This window comes from Rhinichthys klamathensis, unplaced genomic scaffold, assembly GCF_029890125.1.
Source record: "Rhinichthys klamathensis goyatoka isolate OS25496 unplaced genomic scaffold, OSU_Roscu_1.1 h1tg000245l_1, whole genome shotgun sequence".
Taxonomy (NCBI): domain Eukaryota; kingdom Metazoa; phylum Chordata; class Actinopteri; order Cypriniformes; family Leuciscidae; genus Rhinichthys; species Rhinichthys klamathensis.
In genome coordinates, this window is record NW_026606767.1 from 348,515 (window position 1) to 370,586 (window position 22,072).

A 22,072-nucleotide genomic window follows, 5' to 3' on the forward strand; every position below is an offset into this window, starting at 1 on the left:
ATTTCAGTAAAATAAGGTCTGTGGTTACCATTACTAAGACACTTTCACATTTTTCTACATCAACAAAGTACACTTAATCATGATTCAAACGTAGGCTGCTGCTAAGAAATACCACAAGGATGTGAGTTCACCACGTTTAATTACTTGGACAACCCTTGTAGTCCTTGTATTGCGAATAGAAGTCTTATGGTTAATTCAAAGGCTACTTAGAAATGCTTTGAGCTTCAATAAAACAGCGGAAGTCTGAAGGCCCTTTCAGACACAAATTAAAGGTTTTAAAAGCATTGGATCAAAGGTCATATTCATTAGGTTTCTTCTACTTAATTATGAAGTATATTTATATCCTATTTATCTAGTGACCACTGTTTCAGAAGTGGTCAGTAGATAAATAGGATATTGTCAGTAATGACACGTTTTAAAGACAGATAGAAAAAAGAAAGACTTTATGTTGGCTAGGGAAGGCAAAATGACAATACAGTTTTCAATAATAAACCAATACAATGATTGTAACGCCATTAATTTGTAAGAACAAAAAGGCATTTGAAGAACACAAATACACACACCAAGAAAAGATTCAAAGAAATAAAAACACGAGTTGTTTCCACCATGCGGTTCGTCCTCTTTGGCCATCATTAGACACAATTCTAACATATTAGACATAAAACAGTGTTGTTGAATTATCTGGGTGCAGAATACAGCAGCTGTGGAGTGAAATAACAACCCCGTTCAATGAAAACATTCCCATATAGACACTGTCATTTCTCTTCTACTTGGTGCTTTGTTTGGATTTAGTTATTATATGAGAAACAGCACATCTATTGGAGCAATCAAGAACTGTACCATAACTTAATATACAAATCAGAGCATGTTACTGTCAGTTAGTAACTCTTTTAGCACATTGGTAAATCTTTAATAATCACATCAAATATCAATAATCTATAGAAGGATCATTGCTTCCAAAATGGGACTCAGACATGAGTGACTGTTTCAGATTTTTAACAATTAAAAAGAATAGAGATGTAGCAGCGCAAGTCGAAACATTATTTCATGAGGTCTTCTTTCAAACCACATGCAGCAGATTAAACAGTGTGTTGGAAAGTTTATTCATTAAAACCCCTTGGAATGATATGAAATCAAACATTTACCATCTCACTTATACCTTCAGTCTGGCCTTGCTACACTAAGTCTTTCAAACATGAAAATAAAATTAATCTTCCGTTTTTGTAGAAAACCCTATTTGTCAGTGTAATTTCAGGTGCACAATCTTAGTTATCCAATTAACAATAATTCATATCAATCAGAGGAATAAAGATGAGTTTGGCAAGAATTAAATCTTTGCATCTAAGCTGGTGCAAATGGTTTTGAGTCACAAAAAAGTATGATTTTAATTCAAGCAGTGCAGAGATCTAATAGCATGAGTTCACGTGTGTATTTAATAAAGACAAATAAAAATATATCCATAAAAACAGAGGCACAAGACAACGAACCACTCATAACCCTGATTCTGACCGCTCAAGTATATCATTCAGTCTTCTTTTATGCTATATATAAATAAGGTCTATTTTTATGAGGAAAAAACCCATATCCATTCACGTTTGCACCTTGCCATTTTAAATAGCTTTTCATTTCAGTTTTCATATAAATTACGGTATCCATCTGTCCAACAAGATTAAATTCAAAAGGTAAACAGAAAACAAAAATTACAAATGCACTACATAAGCTACTAAACAACTGTATATTTTGATAAAAATAGAGAAAATTAACATCTGTATCTTTTCTTTTACCATATAAAGTGCAATACACCCAACACTGGCGGGGCCAGTTTTAAATAGTCAATACAAGGACAAAAGAAACACTATAACGATTTTTAATATCTAATTTCTCGAATGCCTCCTGTGCACAATTAATGAACACGGTCAAGTTTTGCCAAGGCTCAGTGACTTTGAAGATTGTTTTAGACATTTCATGAGCATTCCTTTTAAAATGACCAGAATTGGCCATATCTAAAATTATTAACACTTTAATTAGCACGTTTTGTTTGACGATATTATAGGTTATTGCAGGTAAAATTTATAACCATATGACAGACCAATCAAAAAACCTGCAAGACGCTAGCCAATGTGTTTTGTTGTTTGACTTAAACAAACTTTACCATGGGTTGAATACAATTTAAACTAATTGACAGCATCTGTGCCATTGCCACAGAAAACAAAATAATAATTATATAATTAAATAGTATATGTCCCTCAAAAACAAACCCCCAAAAAATCCACTTTAATTGAAGTCTATGAGGTAAGTTTCACTATTCACCTCAACTTTAACTGAATAAGTGTCAATGCATCTTTTTGTTTGTTTTCACAAAATGAAGTAGTCGTTGCAATTATCGTAATGGCACAGATGCAGTTCATAGTGTTTAATAACTGGCCCTGGAAGGCTTAAACGCACTAAAAAACAAAGTATAAAGCACATTTCTTTGCCACATATATGATGTCGACCATTCCTAGTCACGTAATTGTGACTTATTTGACCCAAAACCACTGATGAATTAAATTTATAATTCATAACAAATATCAATATAATAGAAAAGTAGATAATCAGGAATTTTAGTCTACGAGCGAGCCTGAATATTGATGGGCAAAAACAAGATGTACAAATCAAGAGGACAGAAAAAATAACACACCAACAGCTACATTTCTTTAACAAAAATATCGGAGGCTTCCGCTCTGATGAACACTGTGACTGATATATATAACAGCACAAACCACAAGGGCTACAGCAACTCTCAGAGGACACAAGTGAGCTCAGCTAATGTGATCTGACCGCTACATCCTGTTATAATGACGCACTTCCTGTGTGAGTCTCTCTTTAAAATCCCTCAAACTGCCTTCACATCTAAAACGTGCTGACAGACTTACTCTAATGTTCATAAGTCTGTCTTGATTCTCCCTCTTCATTGTGTTCAGTGCAAGACTTTATTTGGCCATTGGCACAAGCATAAACGCTCAACAACACGCGTTTATACTTAATAATCTGCAAACCGACCAGGCAAAAAAAAAGAAAGGGAAAAAAGCAAGATTCTCAACGAAAGAGGCATCAGTTGATACGGTGTGGGTTTGATTGAGAAGATCTGCAACTCAAAACAAGGCTGCACTGTTTGGCTAAAAGATGCTTTTTATTCAGTTCCTTCAGATCATGGCGAGTTGTTCAATGGTTTCAGAAAGAATCGGTTCCCGAAGCATTCGTCGATCAAGGCGAATCCCAGTTCTTAAAATTGAGGTGTCTATTTAGCAGCGCTGGATATTCGGTGGCAAACTGAAATTTGCAAGGAAAGGCCTCGGTTGACCTCAGATAAGTCTGTAGTGGTTTATCTCTCTAAATATTCGATGAAACGAGACTGTAGCAGTAACTCTTTCCAGTCATGCTGATGAAGAATAGATAAATGAGACCTAGGACCTTTCAAAACTAGATTAGGACATCAAGCATTCTGCACCTCAGTCTTGCTGCTCACTGACGTCTGGATGCCCGCTGGCGGCTTGGCAAGGGCTCTTGGGTAGACTTCCATTGGTCTCAGGTAGTCTGTCAATGCCCAGGTAACCCACCAGGATATCTGCCCGTCTGTGGGACAGACTGAGGATGTCTTCGGCCAGAGACGGGATGGACGTGAAACGCACCTTATCATGGTCAAACATGTCCTTCAGATACTGCACGATCTGTTGCTGTGGAGATCAAAGGAGAACGTGAAATGAAATTCGATATAATCATGCTTGAAGTCTCAATGTGTTTGAGTCGACTGGTGTTTTGCTGGTTTTTAGTGGATATATGAAGTCAGTTCTCAAGTTCACAAAGGTGTACATCAACATATTACGCTAATGACAAACAAACAATACTGAATTTATTCATGTTCAACACTATTATTTTAGCATTTCCAACCAGACAAACATATTTTTGTCAAATGTTTTGCTTGTAAAATGTTTTTGTGCATCTTTACGTACAATAAATGACACTTGTTGTGATAATTTCTTATCTAATGCAATGACATTCAGAGATTTTTAGTTTTAATATATATTTTTTGAAGAAAATTAATAGTTTTATTCAGCAAGGATGCATTAAATTGATCAAAAGTGACAAAAAAAAACATTTATAACGTTACAAAATTTGTATTCATTAAAGAATCCTGAATACTATAATATATCACTGTTTGGCCAAAAATATGAAGCAGCAACTGTTTTCAACACCAATAATAATCAGAAATGTTTCTTGAGCAGCAAATCATCATATTAGAGTGATTTCTGGAGGATCATGTGACGCTGAAGACTGGAGTAATGATGCTGAAAATTCAGCTTTGATCACAGGAATAAATTACATTTTACAATATATTCACATAGAAAACACTTGTTTTAAATTGTAATAATATTTTACAATATTAATGCATTACATTATTTTTGATCAAATAAATTCCTCTTTGTTGAGCATAAGAGACTTCTTTCTAATCCAATGCTGCAATAAATCTTCCCTAAGTGTCTAAATATTTATTTGGGCCACTATTATATTTTATGTTTGACCTACATTATTAGGACCCAAAAGTACTCATATTGCGGTGTGTATTCAGGTTTCAGACCACGCCCCCAACATTATGAGGACATGCTATAAACATTTTAATTTTTCTGTGATGGGTATATTTAAGGTTAGGGGATAGAAAATGTAATTATCTTAGTAGGAGTAGGAGTGCCAACGTGTGTGTGTGTGTGTGTGTGTGTGTGTGTGTGTGTGTGTGTGTGTGTGTGTGTCAAATACATATATACATGTATGTATATAAATATATGAATGTATGCATGTATGTGTATATACAATTACAGGCAGGGTTTATGATCTGATCGCAGACATCAGAGTGTCACAGAGATCAGATTAGCATCAGATTATGTGCTGATCTGGATTACACTTCTTCCTGGATTACTGGGAGGTTTATCTCAGGGGTAACGGAGGAGTGTGGAGAATACTGAGAACGTCTTACCTTGAATATGGTGCACACCTCACTGAGGTGCTGTCGGGGCCCCAGAAACCCGAAAGCCAAAACTGGACTCACATGTTCAGAGATGGCATAGAAATGGGCAATGAAACCGTCAGGAACCTGAGCAACAAACACAAAACAAGCAATGCTATGAAACCTCCAACTTATCCCGACCACACAGTTTGTGCTACAGATATGATTCCTCAAATCAAGCAATGTAGATCAGATGTGTTTCCAGATCCGAACACTAAATTGGATGTTTTGTTTTTAACACTCACCATTAGCAGTCTCCTTTTGGCTTTTAGGACAGACCAACAAGCTGTAGCCAATGCCTTATATAAACAGAGAGAGACACAGAAAGATACAGAAATACAAAGACAGAGAAATTATACACCATAAAAAAACCACTATGAAAAACTTAAAGGAAAACCTCCAAAAAATCTAAATGTATAGAATTTACCAATATTCGAATTGCGTCTTAGTTTCAGCAAACAACCCCCTTCTTATCAAGAACCAGTGTTGGACTATTTAGGATTCTTGGGTTGTTATATGGTTCTTAATTAAAAAGGGTTATTATAGGTTGTTCAGATATGCATATTGTTTTCTGGGTTCTGTAAAGCACCAAAAGATAGATTGTTCCTGAAAACTTCTCTGTGGCACTTAAGATTTTATCCCATGCTTCTTTTTATGGTTCTAAACAAAACCTTTATTATTTTCAATTGTGTAGATTCAATATGTTTGGACTCGAGCTCTAATGTTTTCGTACCGTCTCCTTGAAACTATCCGAGAGCCATCGGTTCCTCAGAACCGCGACCACAGAAGACGGAGGACTTTCCAGATCTTCAAACGCATCCATCAGGATGAAGTCCAGCACAATGTCAAAGAAGTTCATACAGACCACCTAGAGGACAATCAAAGGTCAAAGGTCAGAATTCTGTAAGTCTAAACAAAGAGCCAGGAAGTAAAGTTATTTTAGTATCATGTATATACTATTTTAGTATTTATTAATATTTAGAATTAGCTTTTATTTTTACATTATTGTTTGGTTTGGTAGTTTTGTTATGCATTTTTATTATTATTTAAATTTTTTTTTAGAAATAAACTTATTTTAGTTCTAAATTTCGACAGACAGACAGACAGATAATTAGGAGAAAATAAGACACACCCCTCGTCCATCCAGCTCCATCTTGGTGACTGGCCACGTCTCTTCTCTCTGCGTGTACTGCAACATTTCATCATAACTCTCCAGAAACGCCTTTGGACTCTAAACGTTCACACACATTCAAGAGCAGATGACAAAACCTTAATTTCAAATAAAAAAAAATCCAGACATAAAATTTGAAAATTACTGTTTTTACTTTATTAATTACAGTCTCTAGTTTTATTGTGCACAATTCATAAACGCGTGCTATTTTATTTTTAGAGAATTTTTTTTATATAATTTATATAAAATTGCATATAACTTTTCATCAAAGTGTAGTAACTTTATCCACTTCTGAAACAACTTTCCTTTCTGTTAATTGGTTAATAATAAAAACCAATAATATCACATCATTCTTCTCATGAATAATATAGATCCATTATTACATACATAAATTATTAACCACTGTATATATTTAGTTTCATTCAAAAATGTCACATTACAGTTAAAGGGAACCTATTATGCCCTTTTACAAAGTGTTGATTTTGTTTTTGGGCTCTACTAGAACGCTCTGTCTCTATGAAGCCCCTCCTTCTGAAAAGCACAGTGTGCTCTGATTGGTCGGCTGGAGAAGTGTGCTGTGATTGGTCAAGCTTTTCGAGTCTGTTTGGGAAATGCCACCAGTTTCAACACACTACTAACTAACTAAACCAGGCCCCGCCCCTTTATTCTGCATATATTATTATTTAAAATGAGGAATATTGTAACAGGGAGTTCAGAAACAGTGACACTGATATAGAGAATAACTCCCGCTGGAGGGACTTTGTAACTTTGCAGAGCTATCAGGATGTGAAGAGAGTTTCAACCAGTATAACAAAAATTGTTTATGAAAAGCATTGCTTTAAGTTTAATCTGCATCAGAAATCGTTTTTTTAATCATTTTTAAAAGCACCTTGTTGGCTTTGGCCAGGAGTCCAGATATCATCCGCTTCCCTGTTTCCATGAAGAACATTCTGTGTCTCTCATCCAGCAGTAGCACCTACAGATACAACAAACACACACAGATCAACAGCCCCGTTCCCGTGTGTGTGTGTGTGTGTGTGATCATGTGTGAGAGTGTGCTGACCTGGAAGGCCTGTCGAACGCAGTGCAGTTTGGCAAGGAAGTCATGATCGCTGTAACACTCCAGAAGTTCAGTTCTGTAAAACAGAGAGTGAGTGTTCCCATCAGCCCTTGCTCCCTGAGCGAACATAGAAATCCTCAAATCCCAGAGGAGAATGTGTGAGGGGAACATCTGTACAATACGTGCAGTAGCACACTCGGCCCCATCTCATTTTAGAATCAATACATATGGAGTGCTGGGTTTAGGATATTAATATTCATTGTTTTATTCATTCATTAGCATGTATTGTGAAGGGCAGCCAATTTATTTTATTAAAAGAAACTGGGCATATTGATATATAAAATTATTTATTCACAACTCATTTTGTGACTTTTTAAGATTCAACATTTTCAACAGTTGCTGAGGGTGGAAAATACATATTTAAAAAAAAAATTAAGTCAAATGTATTTCTTTAGCTTTTTTTTTACAATACATATTGTTTCAAAGCAGCTTTACAGAAAATCATGTTTATCTCCTAATATCTTCATACCTTTAGCAAATAAGAGTTGGGTGATAAAACAGTTACATTTTACGGAAGCGTATTGCATTCACTTGAGGAAAAAAATCTACTCTGTTTTTCTGAATTAACGAGTTAATTATCTCAGAATTACGAGATAATTTTTCATGGAAAAAAGCTTTTGCTCTGTTTTTCTGAATTAATGACTTAATTATCTCAAAATTATGAGTAACTCAATTCATAAAAACAGAGTGAAAAAAATGTTTCTCAAGAAAAATGTATCTCATAATTCTGAGATAATTAACTCGTTAATTCAGAAAAACAGAGCAGATTTCTTTTCTTCAAGTGAATGCAATACGCTTCCGTAACATTTTGCTACGATACAAGCAAATTTGATTTGATACATAGTGTACGTTGATTTACGTGAGCAAACTGTAGTGATTTATGCAAGTATACATGCGGATTAAGTTGAACATATATATCCAACTTTATATAAAGAGCTGGGCGATGATACAGTTACATTTTGCAATAAAATTTGCTAAATAGTATATATCGCTTTACATGAGTTATATAACATATATCCAACTTTATATATTTTAGGGTTCAGGGTGCCAGTATGTAATATTTATGTTATTAATATGCAGTGTGTAGTATACACTACCTCAGTGATCTGCATGTCACATTTCCATCTCTCACTAAACCTAATGCTTCTTCGTACAGAGCTGCCGGCTTCAGCGGATGATACGTGTCCTCTAGTGAGAACGTCTCAAACAACTATAGAAACAAAGAAGGAAGTGACATCATATACATGCAGGAGAACTTGCACATGTCTGTTAACACCCGTGTGTGTGTCCTGACCTCAGCCGCAGAGAAGAACGAGTCGTCCGACGTGACTGTCGTGGCATCGTCGTCCCGGATCGGATGGGAGCTTCCCACTGTGGGCAGAATCAGCGTTCCTTCACTCTCTGCACACAAACTACTTCGTTAAGTAAGCTACAATCAGCACACAGGGGACATAAAGCAGGGTTGCCAACTTTTGTTGCCTGGCTGGAGTGAGATTTGATGCCTGAATTAAACTCATTGTTCAATTATGACCCAATAATTTAATTTCTAACTTCATCTTAATACTGTAAATTATCCATACGCTGGATAATGGCTACCGTCAACTGTCTGCTTACCAACATTCAAAATATCTTCTTTATTGAAACCCATACAGGTTTGGAACAACATAAGCGTGAGTAAATGATTAGCATTAGTAAATACAACTTTAGATTTAAAAAATGTAGTAGTAAATGTTGAGGTTAACATTGACTAATATTATTAAGTGTTTTTCAGGTTTTGTTCATGTTAACAAAAGAAACCTTATTGTAAAGTGTTACCTGTGTTACAATATACAACTTGTTTGTCCAGTTTTTAAAATCACTACACTCATTCTTCACTAATTACAGATAAAAAAATTATCTTTATTAAGATTAAAGTTAAAAATTATTTCTTGAGTATATTTTATGTTACATCAATAATATCTACTTCTCTTTTGCAATACAAACGCACAGCTCTATATTGATCACACACTGCAAAGTGCGGGAAGCAATCTGATCTTGGTGCTTAATACAAGTTCAATCGATCATTTTTTTTTTTGAACAAATCAAGTCCCATGCTGGTGTGAAAACCCTGAGCAGATTTATTTTAAAGGTACAATATGCAGGATTTTTCGCCAGCAGGGGTCGCTACCTCTTACAATAACAAAGGCGTATATTGATGACGTAGGCTATATTCTGCATTAAGTGTAATTATGGATCTTGTCGTCAAGCTGATGGATCTTTTATGGATGAGTGAATACATTGATGTTTTTAACATGACTGTGGTGTGAAGCAGGGCGCGATTGCTAGACGTATAACGTTACCAGCGCCACACACAATGCGAGTCCCGCGGATATAAAGGAATAAGGACATTTCATTCAACCGAACTACACACAAGTGCTGAATTAATACTCACACAGGTCAGTTTATTAGACGAATGAAACCTGAGGTAACGCAGCGCTGTTTCACTTGCTCTAACAGTTACACTATCACACTAAACGGCATTTGAGTGTGTTGAATGTTGTTAGTTAGGTTAGGTTGTGTGTTGGCTGTATGAGGCGTTAAGCTAGATCAACATTAGAATAACACACAGATCATATTCTAACATTTCATCATGTTGAACTAAATAACATTGATTAGTTTTATGTACATTTGCTCACCTGTCTAATAAAGTACATGCAACACTCGCGTCTCTGTCAAGTCGAGGTTAGTGGCGGACGTGGAGCTCTCGGCATCTCCAAAGATGTTGATCTTCGTTCTAGTCCTCTTTTTGTCTCAAAGTCTGCTTGCCATGGTCCATAATGTATGAACAAAACAACAGCGTGAGCGTCCTGCTAGGCATAATGGGCATAACCCAGTTGTCAACGTCTGTCGCCATGGTTACTATGGCAGTACGAGGTCAAACCTGGCGGAAACCGAGGGTAACGCGGATATGACGTCATTGACTGGCGACTCCTCACCCCTGCTCACACGCCCCGTTTCCTTGGTTAAAATCGCAATTTTCTCACCATTTACAAATAGTTGGAAACATTTGGGATATTGTAAGTAATCAACTAAACAAAATATATAACATTGGCCTAGTGGTTTTTGGATATTTTACTGCAAAAATCCTACATATTGTACCTTTAAGGTGTCTTTTTATTTGGTGTAAGAGCATTAGACAAAAGACCTTTGGCAACCCTGTATGCCTGTGTTTGTGCGCGTCTGACCCAGATCAGCGAGCAGGCTGTCCGGCGGGATGGTGCTGCCGAAGTCTTCCTGAAGATGATAGGCTCGGTGCAGCAGAGATTCCAGCTTCTCCGCAAACTCATGATTATGAAGTTCAGGCTGAAAATCAAATTGAACAGGAATCACACAGTGAAGAAGGGAGTGAGATGAACACATGATTGTTTGAAAGGCAATGTCTTCCAGTGGTAATTAGGTGAAAAGAGAAAGTTAATACCCACACTGAAATTGCTTCATGTATATGCAGGTCAATATGTTTGACATTCAGTTTACATTAAATCAAAGTCATGGATTGGTTTTGACGTCAATTTGATTTGCATATTTGACCTGTTTTTTGACGTTGATTTTGACACCAATTTGATGTCTTTTCAACATCAATTGCCCACTGGGTTATGTAATGTTTATGAAATTTACCGAATGACGCTCAACAAGTTCTGAGCCTTGCGGGGCGAGACTGCTGGAGCCAGATGCACCGGAGTGATCTCTGTGTCTGATGTTTAAAGCCAGTTCCCACTTCCGAAGGGCTTCCTCAAAAAGCTCCATACCTGCAGGAGGAAGAGACGAAAGAAGACCAACATCAGCTCTACACTAAAAGAAGTCTCTTCTGCTCACCAAGGCTGCGTTTATTTGATCAAAAATACAGTAATATTGTGAATCGTGTAAGTGTTTTCTATTTTAATATATTGTAAAGTGTAATTTATTCCTGTGATCAAAGCTGTATTTTCAGCATCATTACTCCAGTCTTCAGTGTCACATGATCCTTCAGAAATCAGTATAATATGATGATTTGATGCTCAAGAAACATTTCTGATTATTATCAATGTTAAAAACAGTTGTGCTGCTTCAAATTCTTTATGAAGCATTTATTTGAAATAGAAATCTTTTGCAAAGTTATAAATGTTTTATTCTTACATTTGATTAGTTTAATGCATCCATGCTGACTAAAAGTATTAATTTCTTTTTTTTTAAATTCACTGACCCCAAACTTGTGTTTGGTAGTATATGTATTAACCCTTAAAAGTCTCTGAATGTCATTGTATTAGATAAGAATGACAAGTGTCATTTATTGTAAAGAAAGATGCACAAACACATTTTACAAACTGTTAGTGTTAATATAAAAATTTCATGGAAACTGATATTTTTTCAGGATTTTTCTTAATGTATAAAATGTAAAAAAAAACAGCATTTATTTGAAATAGAATTTTTTGTAACATTATAAATGTCTTTACTGTGAATTTTGCCTCCTTGGTGAATGTATTGCTTTTAAATCTTACTTGAACAGTAGTTTAGCATGTAACAAAGTATGCAGTATGGAAGACAATACAATAGATCACAAGACTATACTCCATTACCCATGAGATACAGGTTCTCAGCATTGGCATCCTCTCCGCCTCCCGCCTCCTCTGCCACAGGCTCCGCCTCCCACGGCATCCCGGTGTTCACTGATTGGTTGGGAGAGGAGGGGACTCGCATCTGAGGCAGATTCAAACCAAACGGTTAAAAAGCCTTTTAACAGCAGTTTTGTTGACAAATAAACAGGGAGACAATGCTTGAGTTGGTGAGATTTACGCACAGAGGCGATGCTGTGTGAAGAGCTCGAGTGTTTGCTTTGTGCGAGAGACGAGACGCCGCTGAGCGTGTCATTACTGCGGGTGCTGGGACTCATCATCTGCCGACCTGGAGCCGGACCTGATGAACATATGAAAACAAAAAGAAAAAAATATTCATGTTTTTTGTATAGCATTTTACAGGTGACCATGAAAAACTGATTTTGTTTATTTAATTTTTTTTAAATAAAAGATTTAGTATACAATCATATTCTCACATTCACTCAAAGTAGCCTGATAAAAATGGTCACACACAAAAAAATTATGACTGTTTTTGGTGCAAGAAACCCTGACTAGAATGTAATACCACAAAACCAGTCTTAAGTTGCACGGGTATATTTGTGGCAAAAGCCATTAAAACACTGTATGGGTCAAAATTATTGATTTTTCTTTTATGCCAAAAATCATTAGGATATTAAGCAAAGATTATGATCCATGAAGACATTTAGTAAATTTCCTACCGTAAATATATCAAAATGTTATTTTTGTAAGTGGATGCAGCACAATCACCAACAGAAATGGAAAACTTTAAAGGTGATTTTTCTCAATATTTAGATTTTTTTTTTGCATCCTCAGATTCCCGATTTCAAATAGTTGTATCTCGGCAAAATATTGTCCTATCCTAACAAACCATACAACAATGGAAAGCTTATTTATTCAGCCTTCAGGTGATGTATAAATCTCAATTTTGAAAAATGGACACATAAGACTGCTTTTGTGGTCCAGGGTCACATATTAGGGTTATCAAGCGATCACATTTTTTTAATCTAAATAATTACACGATGTGCCGATTAATTGCACATCAAATTTGGCTGAGAAATTAACCCCCCAAAAAAGATCATTTAAAGTTATTATTGTGATAAATGAGAAAAGAATAATATAGACATTACAAAAATTACTTAATAAATTAGCAAACTCTTAGTCTACAACAGCCATGATTGTTTTTTTCAGCTGCTGTATCTCAACTGGTATTAGATATATTTACAGACCAAAACTTTTTGGTTATCAACATTCGTCAAAATATCTTCTTTTATGTTACACAAAAGAAAAAAAGTCATACGAGTTCAAAACAAAACGAGGGTGAGTAAATGTAGATAAACTGAATTTTCATTTTTGGGCAAACTATCCCCAAAATATGATCTAAAAAATAAAAAAATAAAATAATGAAGTAATACTCTAATTAAGAAACTAAAACTGCCAGTAGGTGGCAGTAAATCTTTGAGTACTTCATTCATTGATTAGTTCAACATTCAGGAATGGCTCTCTTTATGAATGGGCCATTGAAGCGTCTAAAATATAACACAATATTAACTTCTTATTTATTGAACTGTTGTATAAAACACTCATGCTATTCGGGACAAAAACATCACTCGTTTGATATCGCGCTCGTTACTCGTTTGATATTGCAATATCACATTTTATGTTATGATATAAAATTATGAACATTAAAAAAAATGTTAATACTATAAAAGTGTATAACATATAAAAGCAAAATACGCGGACATCCTCACCTCTCTTGAGCGAGGCCGGCCGGCTGGTTCGGAGCAGCTGATCTGGGATGCCCACAGGTTTCTGTGCTTCTTTACCCACCACCTGTTTCCTCTTCCTGCCCCGTCTCTTTAACTGATGTGCGGTCAGTGCCAGAGCGACGCTGCCCAGCGCAGTCGCGAACAGAACCTTCTTCAGATTAGGGCTCAACTTCAGCTGAGAGAATATAGACTGAGGAATTAGAGATAGCAGAATGGAAAAATGGAGAGGGAAGAAAACAAGAATCAGTTATTTGCTGTTTTCGCTTTGCATTCATTATTTAAAAAAAAGAAACTACTCAAAATGACTGAAAAAATCAACAGACTAAAGCAGATTATGATTAATCCATTTAATCCAAATGTTTCTTAGCCTGGGGAAAGGGAATGACAATCCAAGAATAATTGCATAAATAAATCCTTTAATTTTAACCGTTTCATTAAGTGTAACAACGTGTAAAAATCAGTGTTATTATTATTAACTAAAACTATTCTTGGTAATTGAAATAAATCTGAAATAAAATAAGATATAGCTATTAGATTTAAAATCTTAAACTTAAAAACCTAAATTAAACTAAATTTCTAAATGAAAATTAGAAACATTGCCTTGGAAATTAACTGAACTAAGTTGAAGTTGAACAAAAAAACATAAAACTGAAATAAAAATAAACGAATAATAGCTGAATAAAAAAAAGTTTAAAAGCAAAAACTAAATAAAAATGACAAAAACAAAAAGCAAAATTAGTAAAACAACTGAAAAGAAAACTGAAAATATGATTTCAATTTTTAAAAGTAATATTATTAACATATCTTAAAAGCGATTTCAAAATATAAAAAAATACTTTAAATAATACTAAAATAACTGTTTGAAATCTACAATTGTACAATATAAATCAATCTGCAACTGATTATTTAAAATGGGGTCTTCCCATATTTTTTAATGTACTAAATATGGTAGTTCTATCAATATTATCATGTTTTACATGCTTCATTTTATGTCATCAGAGCGGAAAAACTTTCATTTGTAGTTGACAACTCTGCGTAAAATATATCAACTCTTTTTAGACCCAAGTTCTGTCAAATTCTGAAAAATATATATAAAAAAAATGATATTTACATTTTTTAGAAGAGGATAGCAACAATGCTTGGGTGGTAGTAATAGTTAATAGACACTGTGAGTGATAAATAGGCCCATTTTTTCACTTTTACTTGTTAGCAGACAGTATAAAGGGGAAGACCACTGTGGCATCAGTGTGTATATAGAGTAGCAGTGTATGTATTGAGCAGCTGTGTGGCGTATGATCAGATAAACAGAGGCATGTTCACCTGTCCAAAGGTGGAATACAGGAACACCGGTATCTCAGCCACGGTCATAGCCAAGGCCTGCATGATGGACATGCCCTCTGCACTTCTAAATGACATCTCAGCTCCTGCAGACGCGCTCACATCCGACTCGCTCCCGGCAGGGACTCAGTTCTGGCCTCTAGGCTGGTCGTGACACTGACTGGAGATCAGCGGGACTCATCCACGAACAGAGCTTGGAATTACACGTCGCAGTGTTGCAGCGTTACGCATTTCCATTGCCTTGGAGACCAAAACACATCATATGATCATTATAGTGGTTTAGATTAGAAGCTTTGCTTATATTAACAGACTGAAACACGCCATATACAAAACATGTGTCAATACTGGCACAATGAAATATAAGTTAGATAGAAACCTCATATTATGGCATTCTCACGCTTCAATAAATACCTATAAATATCTAATATAATAATCTGTCTCTATGTAATAGGGTAAATCTCACAAAAAATTGTCAGGAACATGCCCGGGTCATATACGCAAGGAAGGAAGAAATTATATTTTGCATAAAGAAAATGAAGCCTATTTCTATATTAAAGATTTCTGGATTATTAAAAAAAATATATGAATTTTCATTACTATAAAATGGGGGACAGATAGATAGATACATTGACAGACAGAGAGACAGACAGATGACTTTAAAATAAAGAACAGATTCAGAAATACATTAATTACAGACACATTTATGCATTAAGTCTAAGCAAATCACACGCCCCTTCATCTGCCATGTGTGACAGTTCAAGACATAATTCTATGAATCATAATAATTCTGCTGCTGCAGAATAAAAGTGGTTCTTGATGAATCAGTTTTCTCAGAAATATAAAAGGTATATGATGTGAAATCAACAAACCCTGCAACTACATCATATATCAATATCAGGAGTCACTGGCAACTACAAAATCACATAGACAGGTAAAAACCTGTTTATTTTAAGGTGATTTATTCCATTATTATTTGCTGTTTTGATCATTCTTACTGTATTTATACTGATTAATAAATAAACTGACCCTGTATGTTTCCATGTCCTTAGACACCAGCAGCACATTAGCTTAGCTCAACACTCATTCACTAGGCTCTTTTAGGACAGTGTCCCAGTCATATAAACATTAATACATGCTTAAAGCAGAGATAAGATCAGGCACATAATAGCAGATTTAATTGCAATATTAAAAGTGAAATACTGAAAAGTAGCCCACACTCACTTTCTCCTGGTTGGAAGGACATTTTCATTCCGCATTGCACACACTAACCTGTGATTTCCTGGTGGGCGGGGCAGAGATTTGAGCGACAGCGGAAAAAACGTATAACGGCTTTAGATGGTTCAGTGGTAACCAATCAGGAAAGAGGAGGCAGGGACGCAAAGCGTTGATTATCCAGTGACATCAACAGTCGCGACGCGACTCTTGCTCTCAAGCTTTATTCTATTAAACCGACATCTGACTGTACCGTACCGAGCACAGAATAATAATAATAATAGTAATAATAATACTTTATTGACAATATAAAAAAATATTACGATTACGTTTAATGTACATTGTTTGATAAAATATGTAGTACTTGGTCCACAATCGTTAGTGGGAATGACACAAAATGACAAAACGATATTTTATTATTCTTACTTACACAGTAGTACCAATACCCGTAGTAATATAGTATGTTATCAGTTACCATGAAAAGCGGAATAATGATGATGATAAATTGAAAACGGTTATTTTTTATTCAAAAATTTGAAATATTTACCATGTCATTTAAACGTAATGTCTCGTTAAAAAAATTTAATAAAAAAAAAAAAAGTATTTCCCCCCCCAAGTAATATGTCTATAAGTCATTTACGCTATATTTATTATTATTATTGTCAATATTATTATTATTATTATTATTATTATGCCTGGAGCACATAGACTGCTACAGTATCATCCAGGTATCATCACACTCACAAGCGGAACTAAAGGTACAGCAGCGTTTTCCTGTGGGAACGTAAATATCAGCGTGCCGAGGAAAACTGTAAGAAGGCTAATCTTACAGCTAATTATGTGGTTATTTATTGTTTTCAATCTCTCCATATATTGATTAACGATTACATTTAAGGCACATATAAAACCATTATATAAGCGCTGCATGTGATTATTGGTGTCTTTGTATATTTACCGTTCGGCTGTGATGTTTATCATGATGTCAGTAGGTTTCTTACAGTAGATATTAATAATAAAAGGTTATTGATCGCATCAAGTTATTACAGTACTGAGCATACTGTCATTGAATTGAATTATTGATTGAATTAGAGTCATTTTTCATATTTTCTCAGGAAAATGAGTGCTTCTTCCCCAGTTGAGCACCTGGGTTGGAGCTTCAGCCTCAATAGGAAATGAAATCCGTGGTATTGCTTTCATATCCCACAGTATGACTGGGAAATGTGTCAGAAAATAGTTTATTATTGACTCTGTCTGGATGAAGCTCACGTGTCTCTTCATCCCTCAGAGGTTTCATTGGATCTGCCTCCTCCTCCTCTCGGTGTGTCTGCTGCTATGGTACAATCATGTGATGAGGACTGGGCTTGCCATGAAGACAGGTCTGCGTGGTTACGTGAGGGTTCATCCCAACACTCGCTCACCTTCATATGTAAGTTGCGTTCCACCTTTGAGCCGTTATACAATTCAGTTAAAAACGATACACATGCTTTTGCTCATATAATGCATTTTTTGAACACTCTGTATCCGCCTTCAGTTGCTGGACTTCCGCTGCGGCCGCTGTGCCGTGGTGTCCAGTTCTGGGCAGATGCTGGGCGGTGGACGGGGTCAAGAGGTCGACCAGCAGGACTGTGTGATCCGGATGAACGCAGCGCCCACCGTGGGCTACGAGGCTGATGTGGGGAACAGGACCAGTCTGCGTGTCGTCTCCCACACCAGCGTGCCACACCTGCTACGCCAGCAGGGATATTTCTTTGGGCGAGAGGCGGGCACTAGATACGTCGTTTGGGGCCCTGAGAAAAACATGAGGCAGGATGGAAAGGGGAAAATCTTCAATGCATTAGTGAGGCTGGCCAAGAAGCATCCACATACACACATCTACACCGTCACCAAAGAAAAGGTTCAGGACTGTGACGCCGTGTTTCAAAACGAAACGGGCAAAAATAGGTCAGTTTCCCCCCTATTATAGCATGTGAGAAAGTAATTGGATTACCATATTATTAAATAATGTGATCTCTTTGTCTCTCTCAGGATGAAATCGGGGGCGTTTCTCAGTACAGGGTTTTTTACCATGATTTTGGCTCTCGAGGTGTGTGACAGTGTTCTGGTTTACGGAATGATTGACGGCTCTTACTGCAGGTGAGTTCAGTTGTTTGAGTTTCATTGTTTGGAAAATCAACTAAATTAAAATAGTTAGGGTCATTTCAGTTACACTTTATTTTAAGGTGACGTAGTTACATAATAAACAACTACATGTACTTACTATAAAGTTATGGTTATGGTTTGGTTTAGGGTTAGTTACTTGTAATTATACATAATTTACTGTTATTATACATGTAGTAACATGTAATTATGTCACTTTAAAGTCACTTCATTCTAGATCTGACATTTTATATATATATATATACAATTCCATCTTACCTGTACAGAAACCAATTTAAAGGATTACTGGACTTGTTTACAGTTTGTACACGTGTGTATTTAAACCTCAGTATATTATGGAATCAATAGATTTATAGTGAATATAAATTAAATTATTAAGTGTATTATATATATATACAGTATAAAGGCACTATTATTTAAAATGAATAAATTAATGATCAGATTAACGTAATTCATGGGCCCGCCGGCGGGCCCATTTGCCATTGCATGTTTAAAACAATAATATCTTAGTAAAAACCTAAAGTAATATTGCCAAACTATATATCATTTGAAAGCTTAAAATCTCTAGTTTTCATATTTGGTGGCTGTTATCTAAAATATATTACAGAGGAGCAGAAATTTATCAATTTGCAACAAGAATATTTCATATTCATTAGGAGTATTTAGGCCTTTATTTTGAAATAACAATAAACATGAAAAATCATGAAAGATTGGTAGAAACCTCAGTTTGTTTTCATGCCATGAGTTCAAAAGATAACACCAATTCCATTTTATGAGAAAAAAAGGTCTGAAAATGTTTTAAATATAAAGAAAAATGTATGGATTCTCGATTTGTAATGCGGCTGCGAGCTATAACGCTATAACGTAGTCTTTATGCATTTATTAGAGGTTTAATTCAAATCAAATACTGCCAAACCACCCCTACTACTTCTGAATAGGATGTCTACTTCATAAATTGTATGAAAATTATGGAAATACATGGTTCAGATCACTCAAAACATATGAAAATGGAGGCGCCCTTATATGGGCAGTAATGGAGTCTGGTGTTCACCTAGTGAAAAAGTTGGGTACTGCGCCCAAATAAAATCTTACTGAAAGCTCATTTTTTGAGATATCAACCTAAAATTTGGAATACAACTTGTTCAGATATTTGACTTTATTTTTCTTGCAGTTTTAGAGTAAAATATATTTTGTAATATATATATTTTATATAAAATATTAATCATTATATTTTTACATTACACAATTTCATAAACTCAAACTTATATAACTTTTTTTCTGTTTCATTTTTTACAATTTCTGGACTTCTACAATAATCTGGAAAATGTCTTCTTTAAAACAAGACCAGCCATAGGTCTATATTCCAAAGCATTCCTGAATTACAACCATTTAAGTTTGGATAGTGATTTTTATGTCTATGCAAAAAAAAGGGGGGTGCCAGTTAACAGGTTAATAAGAATCATGTGACACTGAAGACTGGAGTAATGATGCTGAAAATACAGCTTTGATCACAGGAATAAATTACATTTTAAAATATATTCACATAGAAAACAGCTATTTTAAATTGTAATATTTCACAATCTTACTGATTGACATCCTGTGGGCTTGAATATGACCATGTCAGCAACATTTCGAAGCTTTCCTGCATTCGAGCAGGTCTCTTTTTTAAAAATGATATTTCTCATCATAATGCAGTCCACTAACTTCTCTGCTTTGGCTTGATTATAGTCTCGCCAACCACTCGTTCGTGCCGTACCACTACTACGAGCCGTCCCGTGTGGGCGAGTGCCGCATGTACCGCTCTCATGAACACGCCAAGAGGGGCGGCCATCGCTTCATCACGGAGAAACTCATTTACAGCCGCTGGGCGTCTCGGGGGAAACTGCGCTTCGTTTACCCACCCTGGTCACCATAGTAACATCAACAACAATCTGTGGTTTCAACCGAGTCTGGCTTTGTGTAAAGATGTAGGTCAGTCTTCAGCAATCGTTTCTCCTCGCGAAACCACTGTGGTGCCTTTAGTGTGTCAATCAGTTTGGCTTTTAAATGCTCTGCCTTTGTTTTATATGGTACGGTTTTATTTCTTTAGTTTTAAGCTTCATAATATTCTTAATAATGAGCCTTTTGCATTTCAATATCATATTGAGAGTGTCCGTTTCTTTTCTTTTATGTTAGTCTGATCTCTGGTTAATTAACTGAACTGGATCGGGATCTGAATTCAGGATTAGGGATGATGGCAGTCAAATGACATTTACTTCACATATTTTTCTCTTCTATTGAACAAAAATAATTTAAATGTCTTTCTCTCAATTGAAACAAGAGACCTGGACTGTTTATTCATAGCGATGATCATATTTGCAGAATCATGACTGAATCCATGTATCTCTGTTCTCTACTGTTCTCAGTTAGCAGTAGTCAGAGATTACTAAATCCTTTATGCCAGTCATTTATAAATGTATCCATTTATTAGTCAGAGTCTTGCACAACACTGGCACCAATGTTGTTATTATCAACACTGTGATTTACTCATATTTATTAGCAGAACAATGTTTTTAAGCACACATTTTCAATCACATCAACAAAAGGTTCATTCTGTGTCAAATCAACCAAGTAGAGCGGGGTCAAAATGAGATTTGGAGCCAAATTACAACGGGGTAAAAATGATTTTAGAAGGACGGCAGCATCATTATTTTAGTTTTACACAGAGATTGGCAGGTCTATTAGTAAAATCTGTTGAGTTTAGCAATCTTTGTTGCATTATATGCCAACGGTGACTGTTCAAAAATGGGTTAAAAGGCAGTTTTCATTTGTTTTACCAAAGTTTGCATACCCGTAACTCAAGAAATATTAAAGATGTCTTAATATCCTTTTAGATTCTGGTTCTTAACAAACTTTTCTTTTGGTATCTTTATTTTTGAAATCCATATATGGTTTAATTCCTATAATATATTAAGATTTTGGGATCTCAATATGGCTCCAAGAATAAGTTGAAAATCTAAAAGAATATTGAGATATCTTTAATACTTTTTGAGTTCCCGCCATGCAAACTTTGGAAAAAGATTATTTATTGGACTCAGATCGGTATGCTCTATGCAATTGTTTTGATAAAGGAAAACCTCTTTAAAAGAAAAAAGTATCAGCTGTATGCAAAGTGACCCACGTTTGGTTTTTGACCCCTGAAAATTGGTATAATTTAACAATTTTCTCATAGAGCCATATTGAGATCTCAATATCTCATGGAAAAGCACCATATTGGTCATTAAAAATGAAGATACCGAAAGAAAAGTTTATTAAGAACCAGAATCTAAAAAGATATTAAGTTATATTTAATACTTCTTGAGTTAGAGGCATGCAAACCTCAGGGAAAAAAACTCAAGAAGTGCTTTTTCCCATTTTTGATGCCCATCATTGGCATATAATAAACAAAGATTGCTAAAGTCAGCAGATTTTACTAATAGACCTGCCAATCTCTGTGTAACATTAAAATAATGATGCTGCCATCGTTCTAAAGTCATTTACATATTTTTTTTCCTCAGCTTTCATCCTAACTCTTGCTTGCTTTCATTGCACTTTATTATTATTATTGTGTGTGTGTGTGTGTGTGTGTGTGTGTGTGTGTGTGTGTGGAGTTTATTTTAGAGAATGTGCTTGTTCAAC

General features: G+C 35.4%; 2 protein-coding genes across 3 annotated transcripts; one reads left to right on the forward strand and one right to left on the reverse strand.

Annotated features, from left to right (window-relative positions):
• Window positions 1-2,756: 2,756 nt before the first annotated feature.
• miga2 (mitoguardin 2) lies at window positions 2,757-16,329 on the reverse strand. 2 transcript variants are annotated; one of them, XM_056266146.1, is made up of 16 exons: window positions 16,268-16,329; window positions 15,029-15,286; window positions 13,691-13,898; window positions 12,146-12,261; window positions 11,925-12,045; window positions 10,987-11,117; window positions 10,557-10,674; window positions 8,627-8,703; window positions 8,430-8,542; window positions 7,276-7,348; window positions 7,102-7,188; window positions 6,174-6,272; window positions 5,775-5,909; window positions 5,287-5,340; window positions 5,012-5,128; window positions 2,757-3,716 (listed from the first exon to the last, which is right to left on the reverse strand). In XM_056266146.1, exons 2-16 carry the CDS (start codon window positions 15,122-15,124, stop codon window positions 3,492-3,494), a joined length of 1,770 nt encoding a protein of 589 aa, XP_056122121.1. In that variant the 5' UTR covers window positions 15,125-15,286; window positions 16,268-16,329; the 3' UTR covers window positions 2,757-3,491. The 2 variants fall into 2 exon arrangements, with proteins under 2 accessions (XP_056122121.1, XP_056122120.1); XM_056266145.1 differs by having other exon boundaries at window positions 8,627-8,733.
• A 682-nt stretch (window positions 16,330-17,011) lies between these two features.
• st6galnac4 (ST6 (alpha-N-acetyl-neuraminyl-2,3-beta-galactosyl-1,3)-N-acetylgalactosaminide alpha-2,6-sialyltransferase 4) lies at window positions 17,012-20,410 on the forward strand. Its single transcript, XM_056266150.1, has 6 exons — window positions 17,012-17,069; window positions 17,371-17,442; window positions 17,544-17,684; window positions 17,790-18,199; window positions 18,284-18,391; window positions 20,144-20,410. Exons 2-6 carry the CDS (start codon window positions 17,431-17,433, stop codon window positions 20,328-20,330), a joined length of 858 nt encoding a protein of 285 aa, XP_056122125.1. The 5' UTR covers window positions 17,012-17,069; window positions 17,371-17,430; the 3' UTR covers window positions 20,331-20,410.
• The last annotated feature ends 1,662 nt before the right edge of the window (window positions 20,411-22,072 follow it).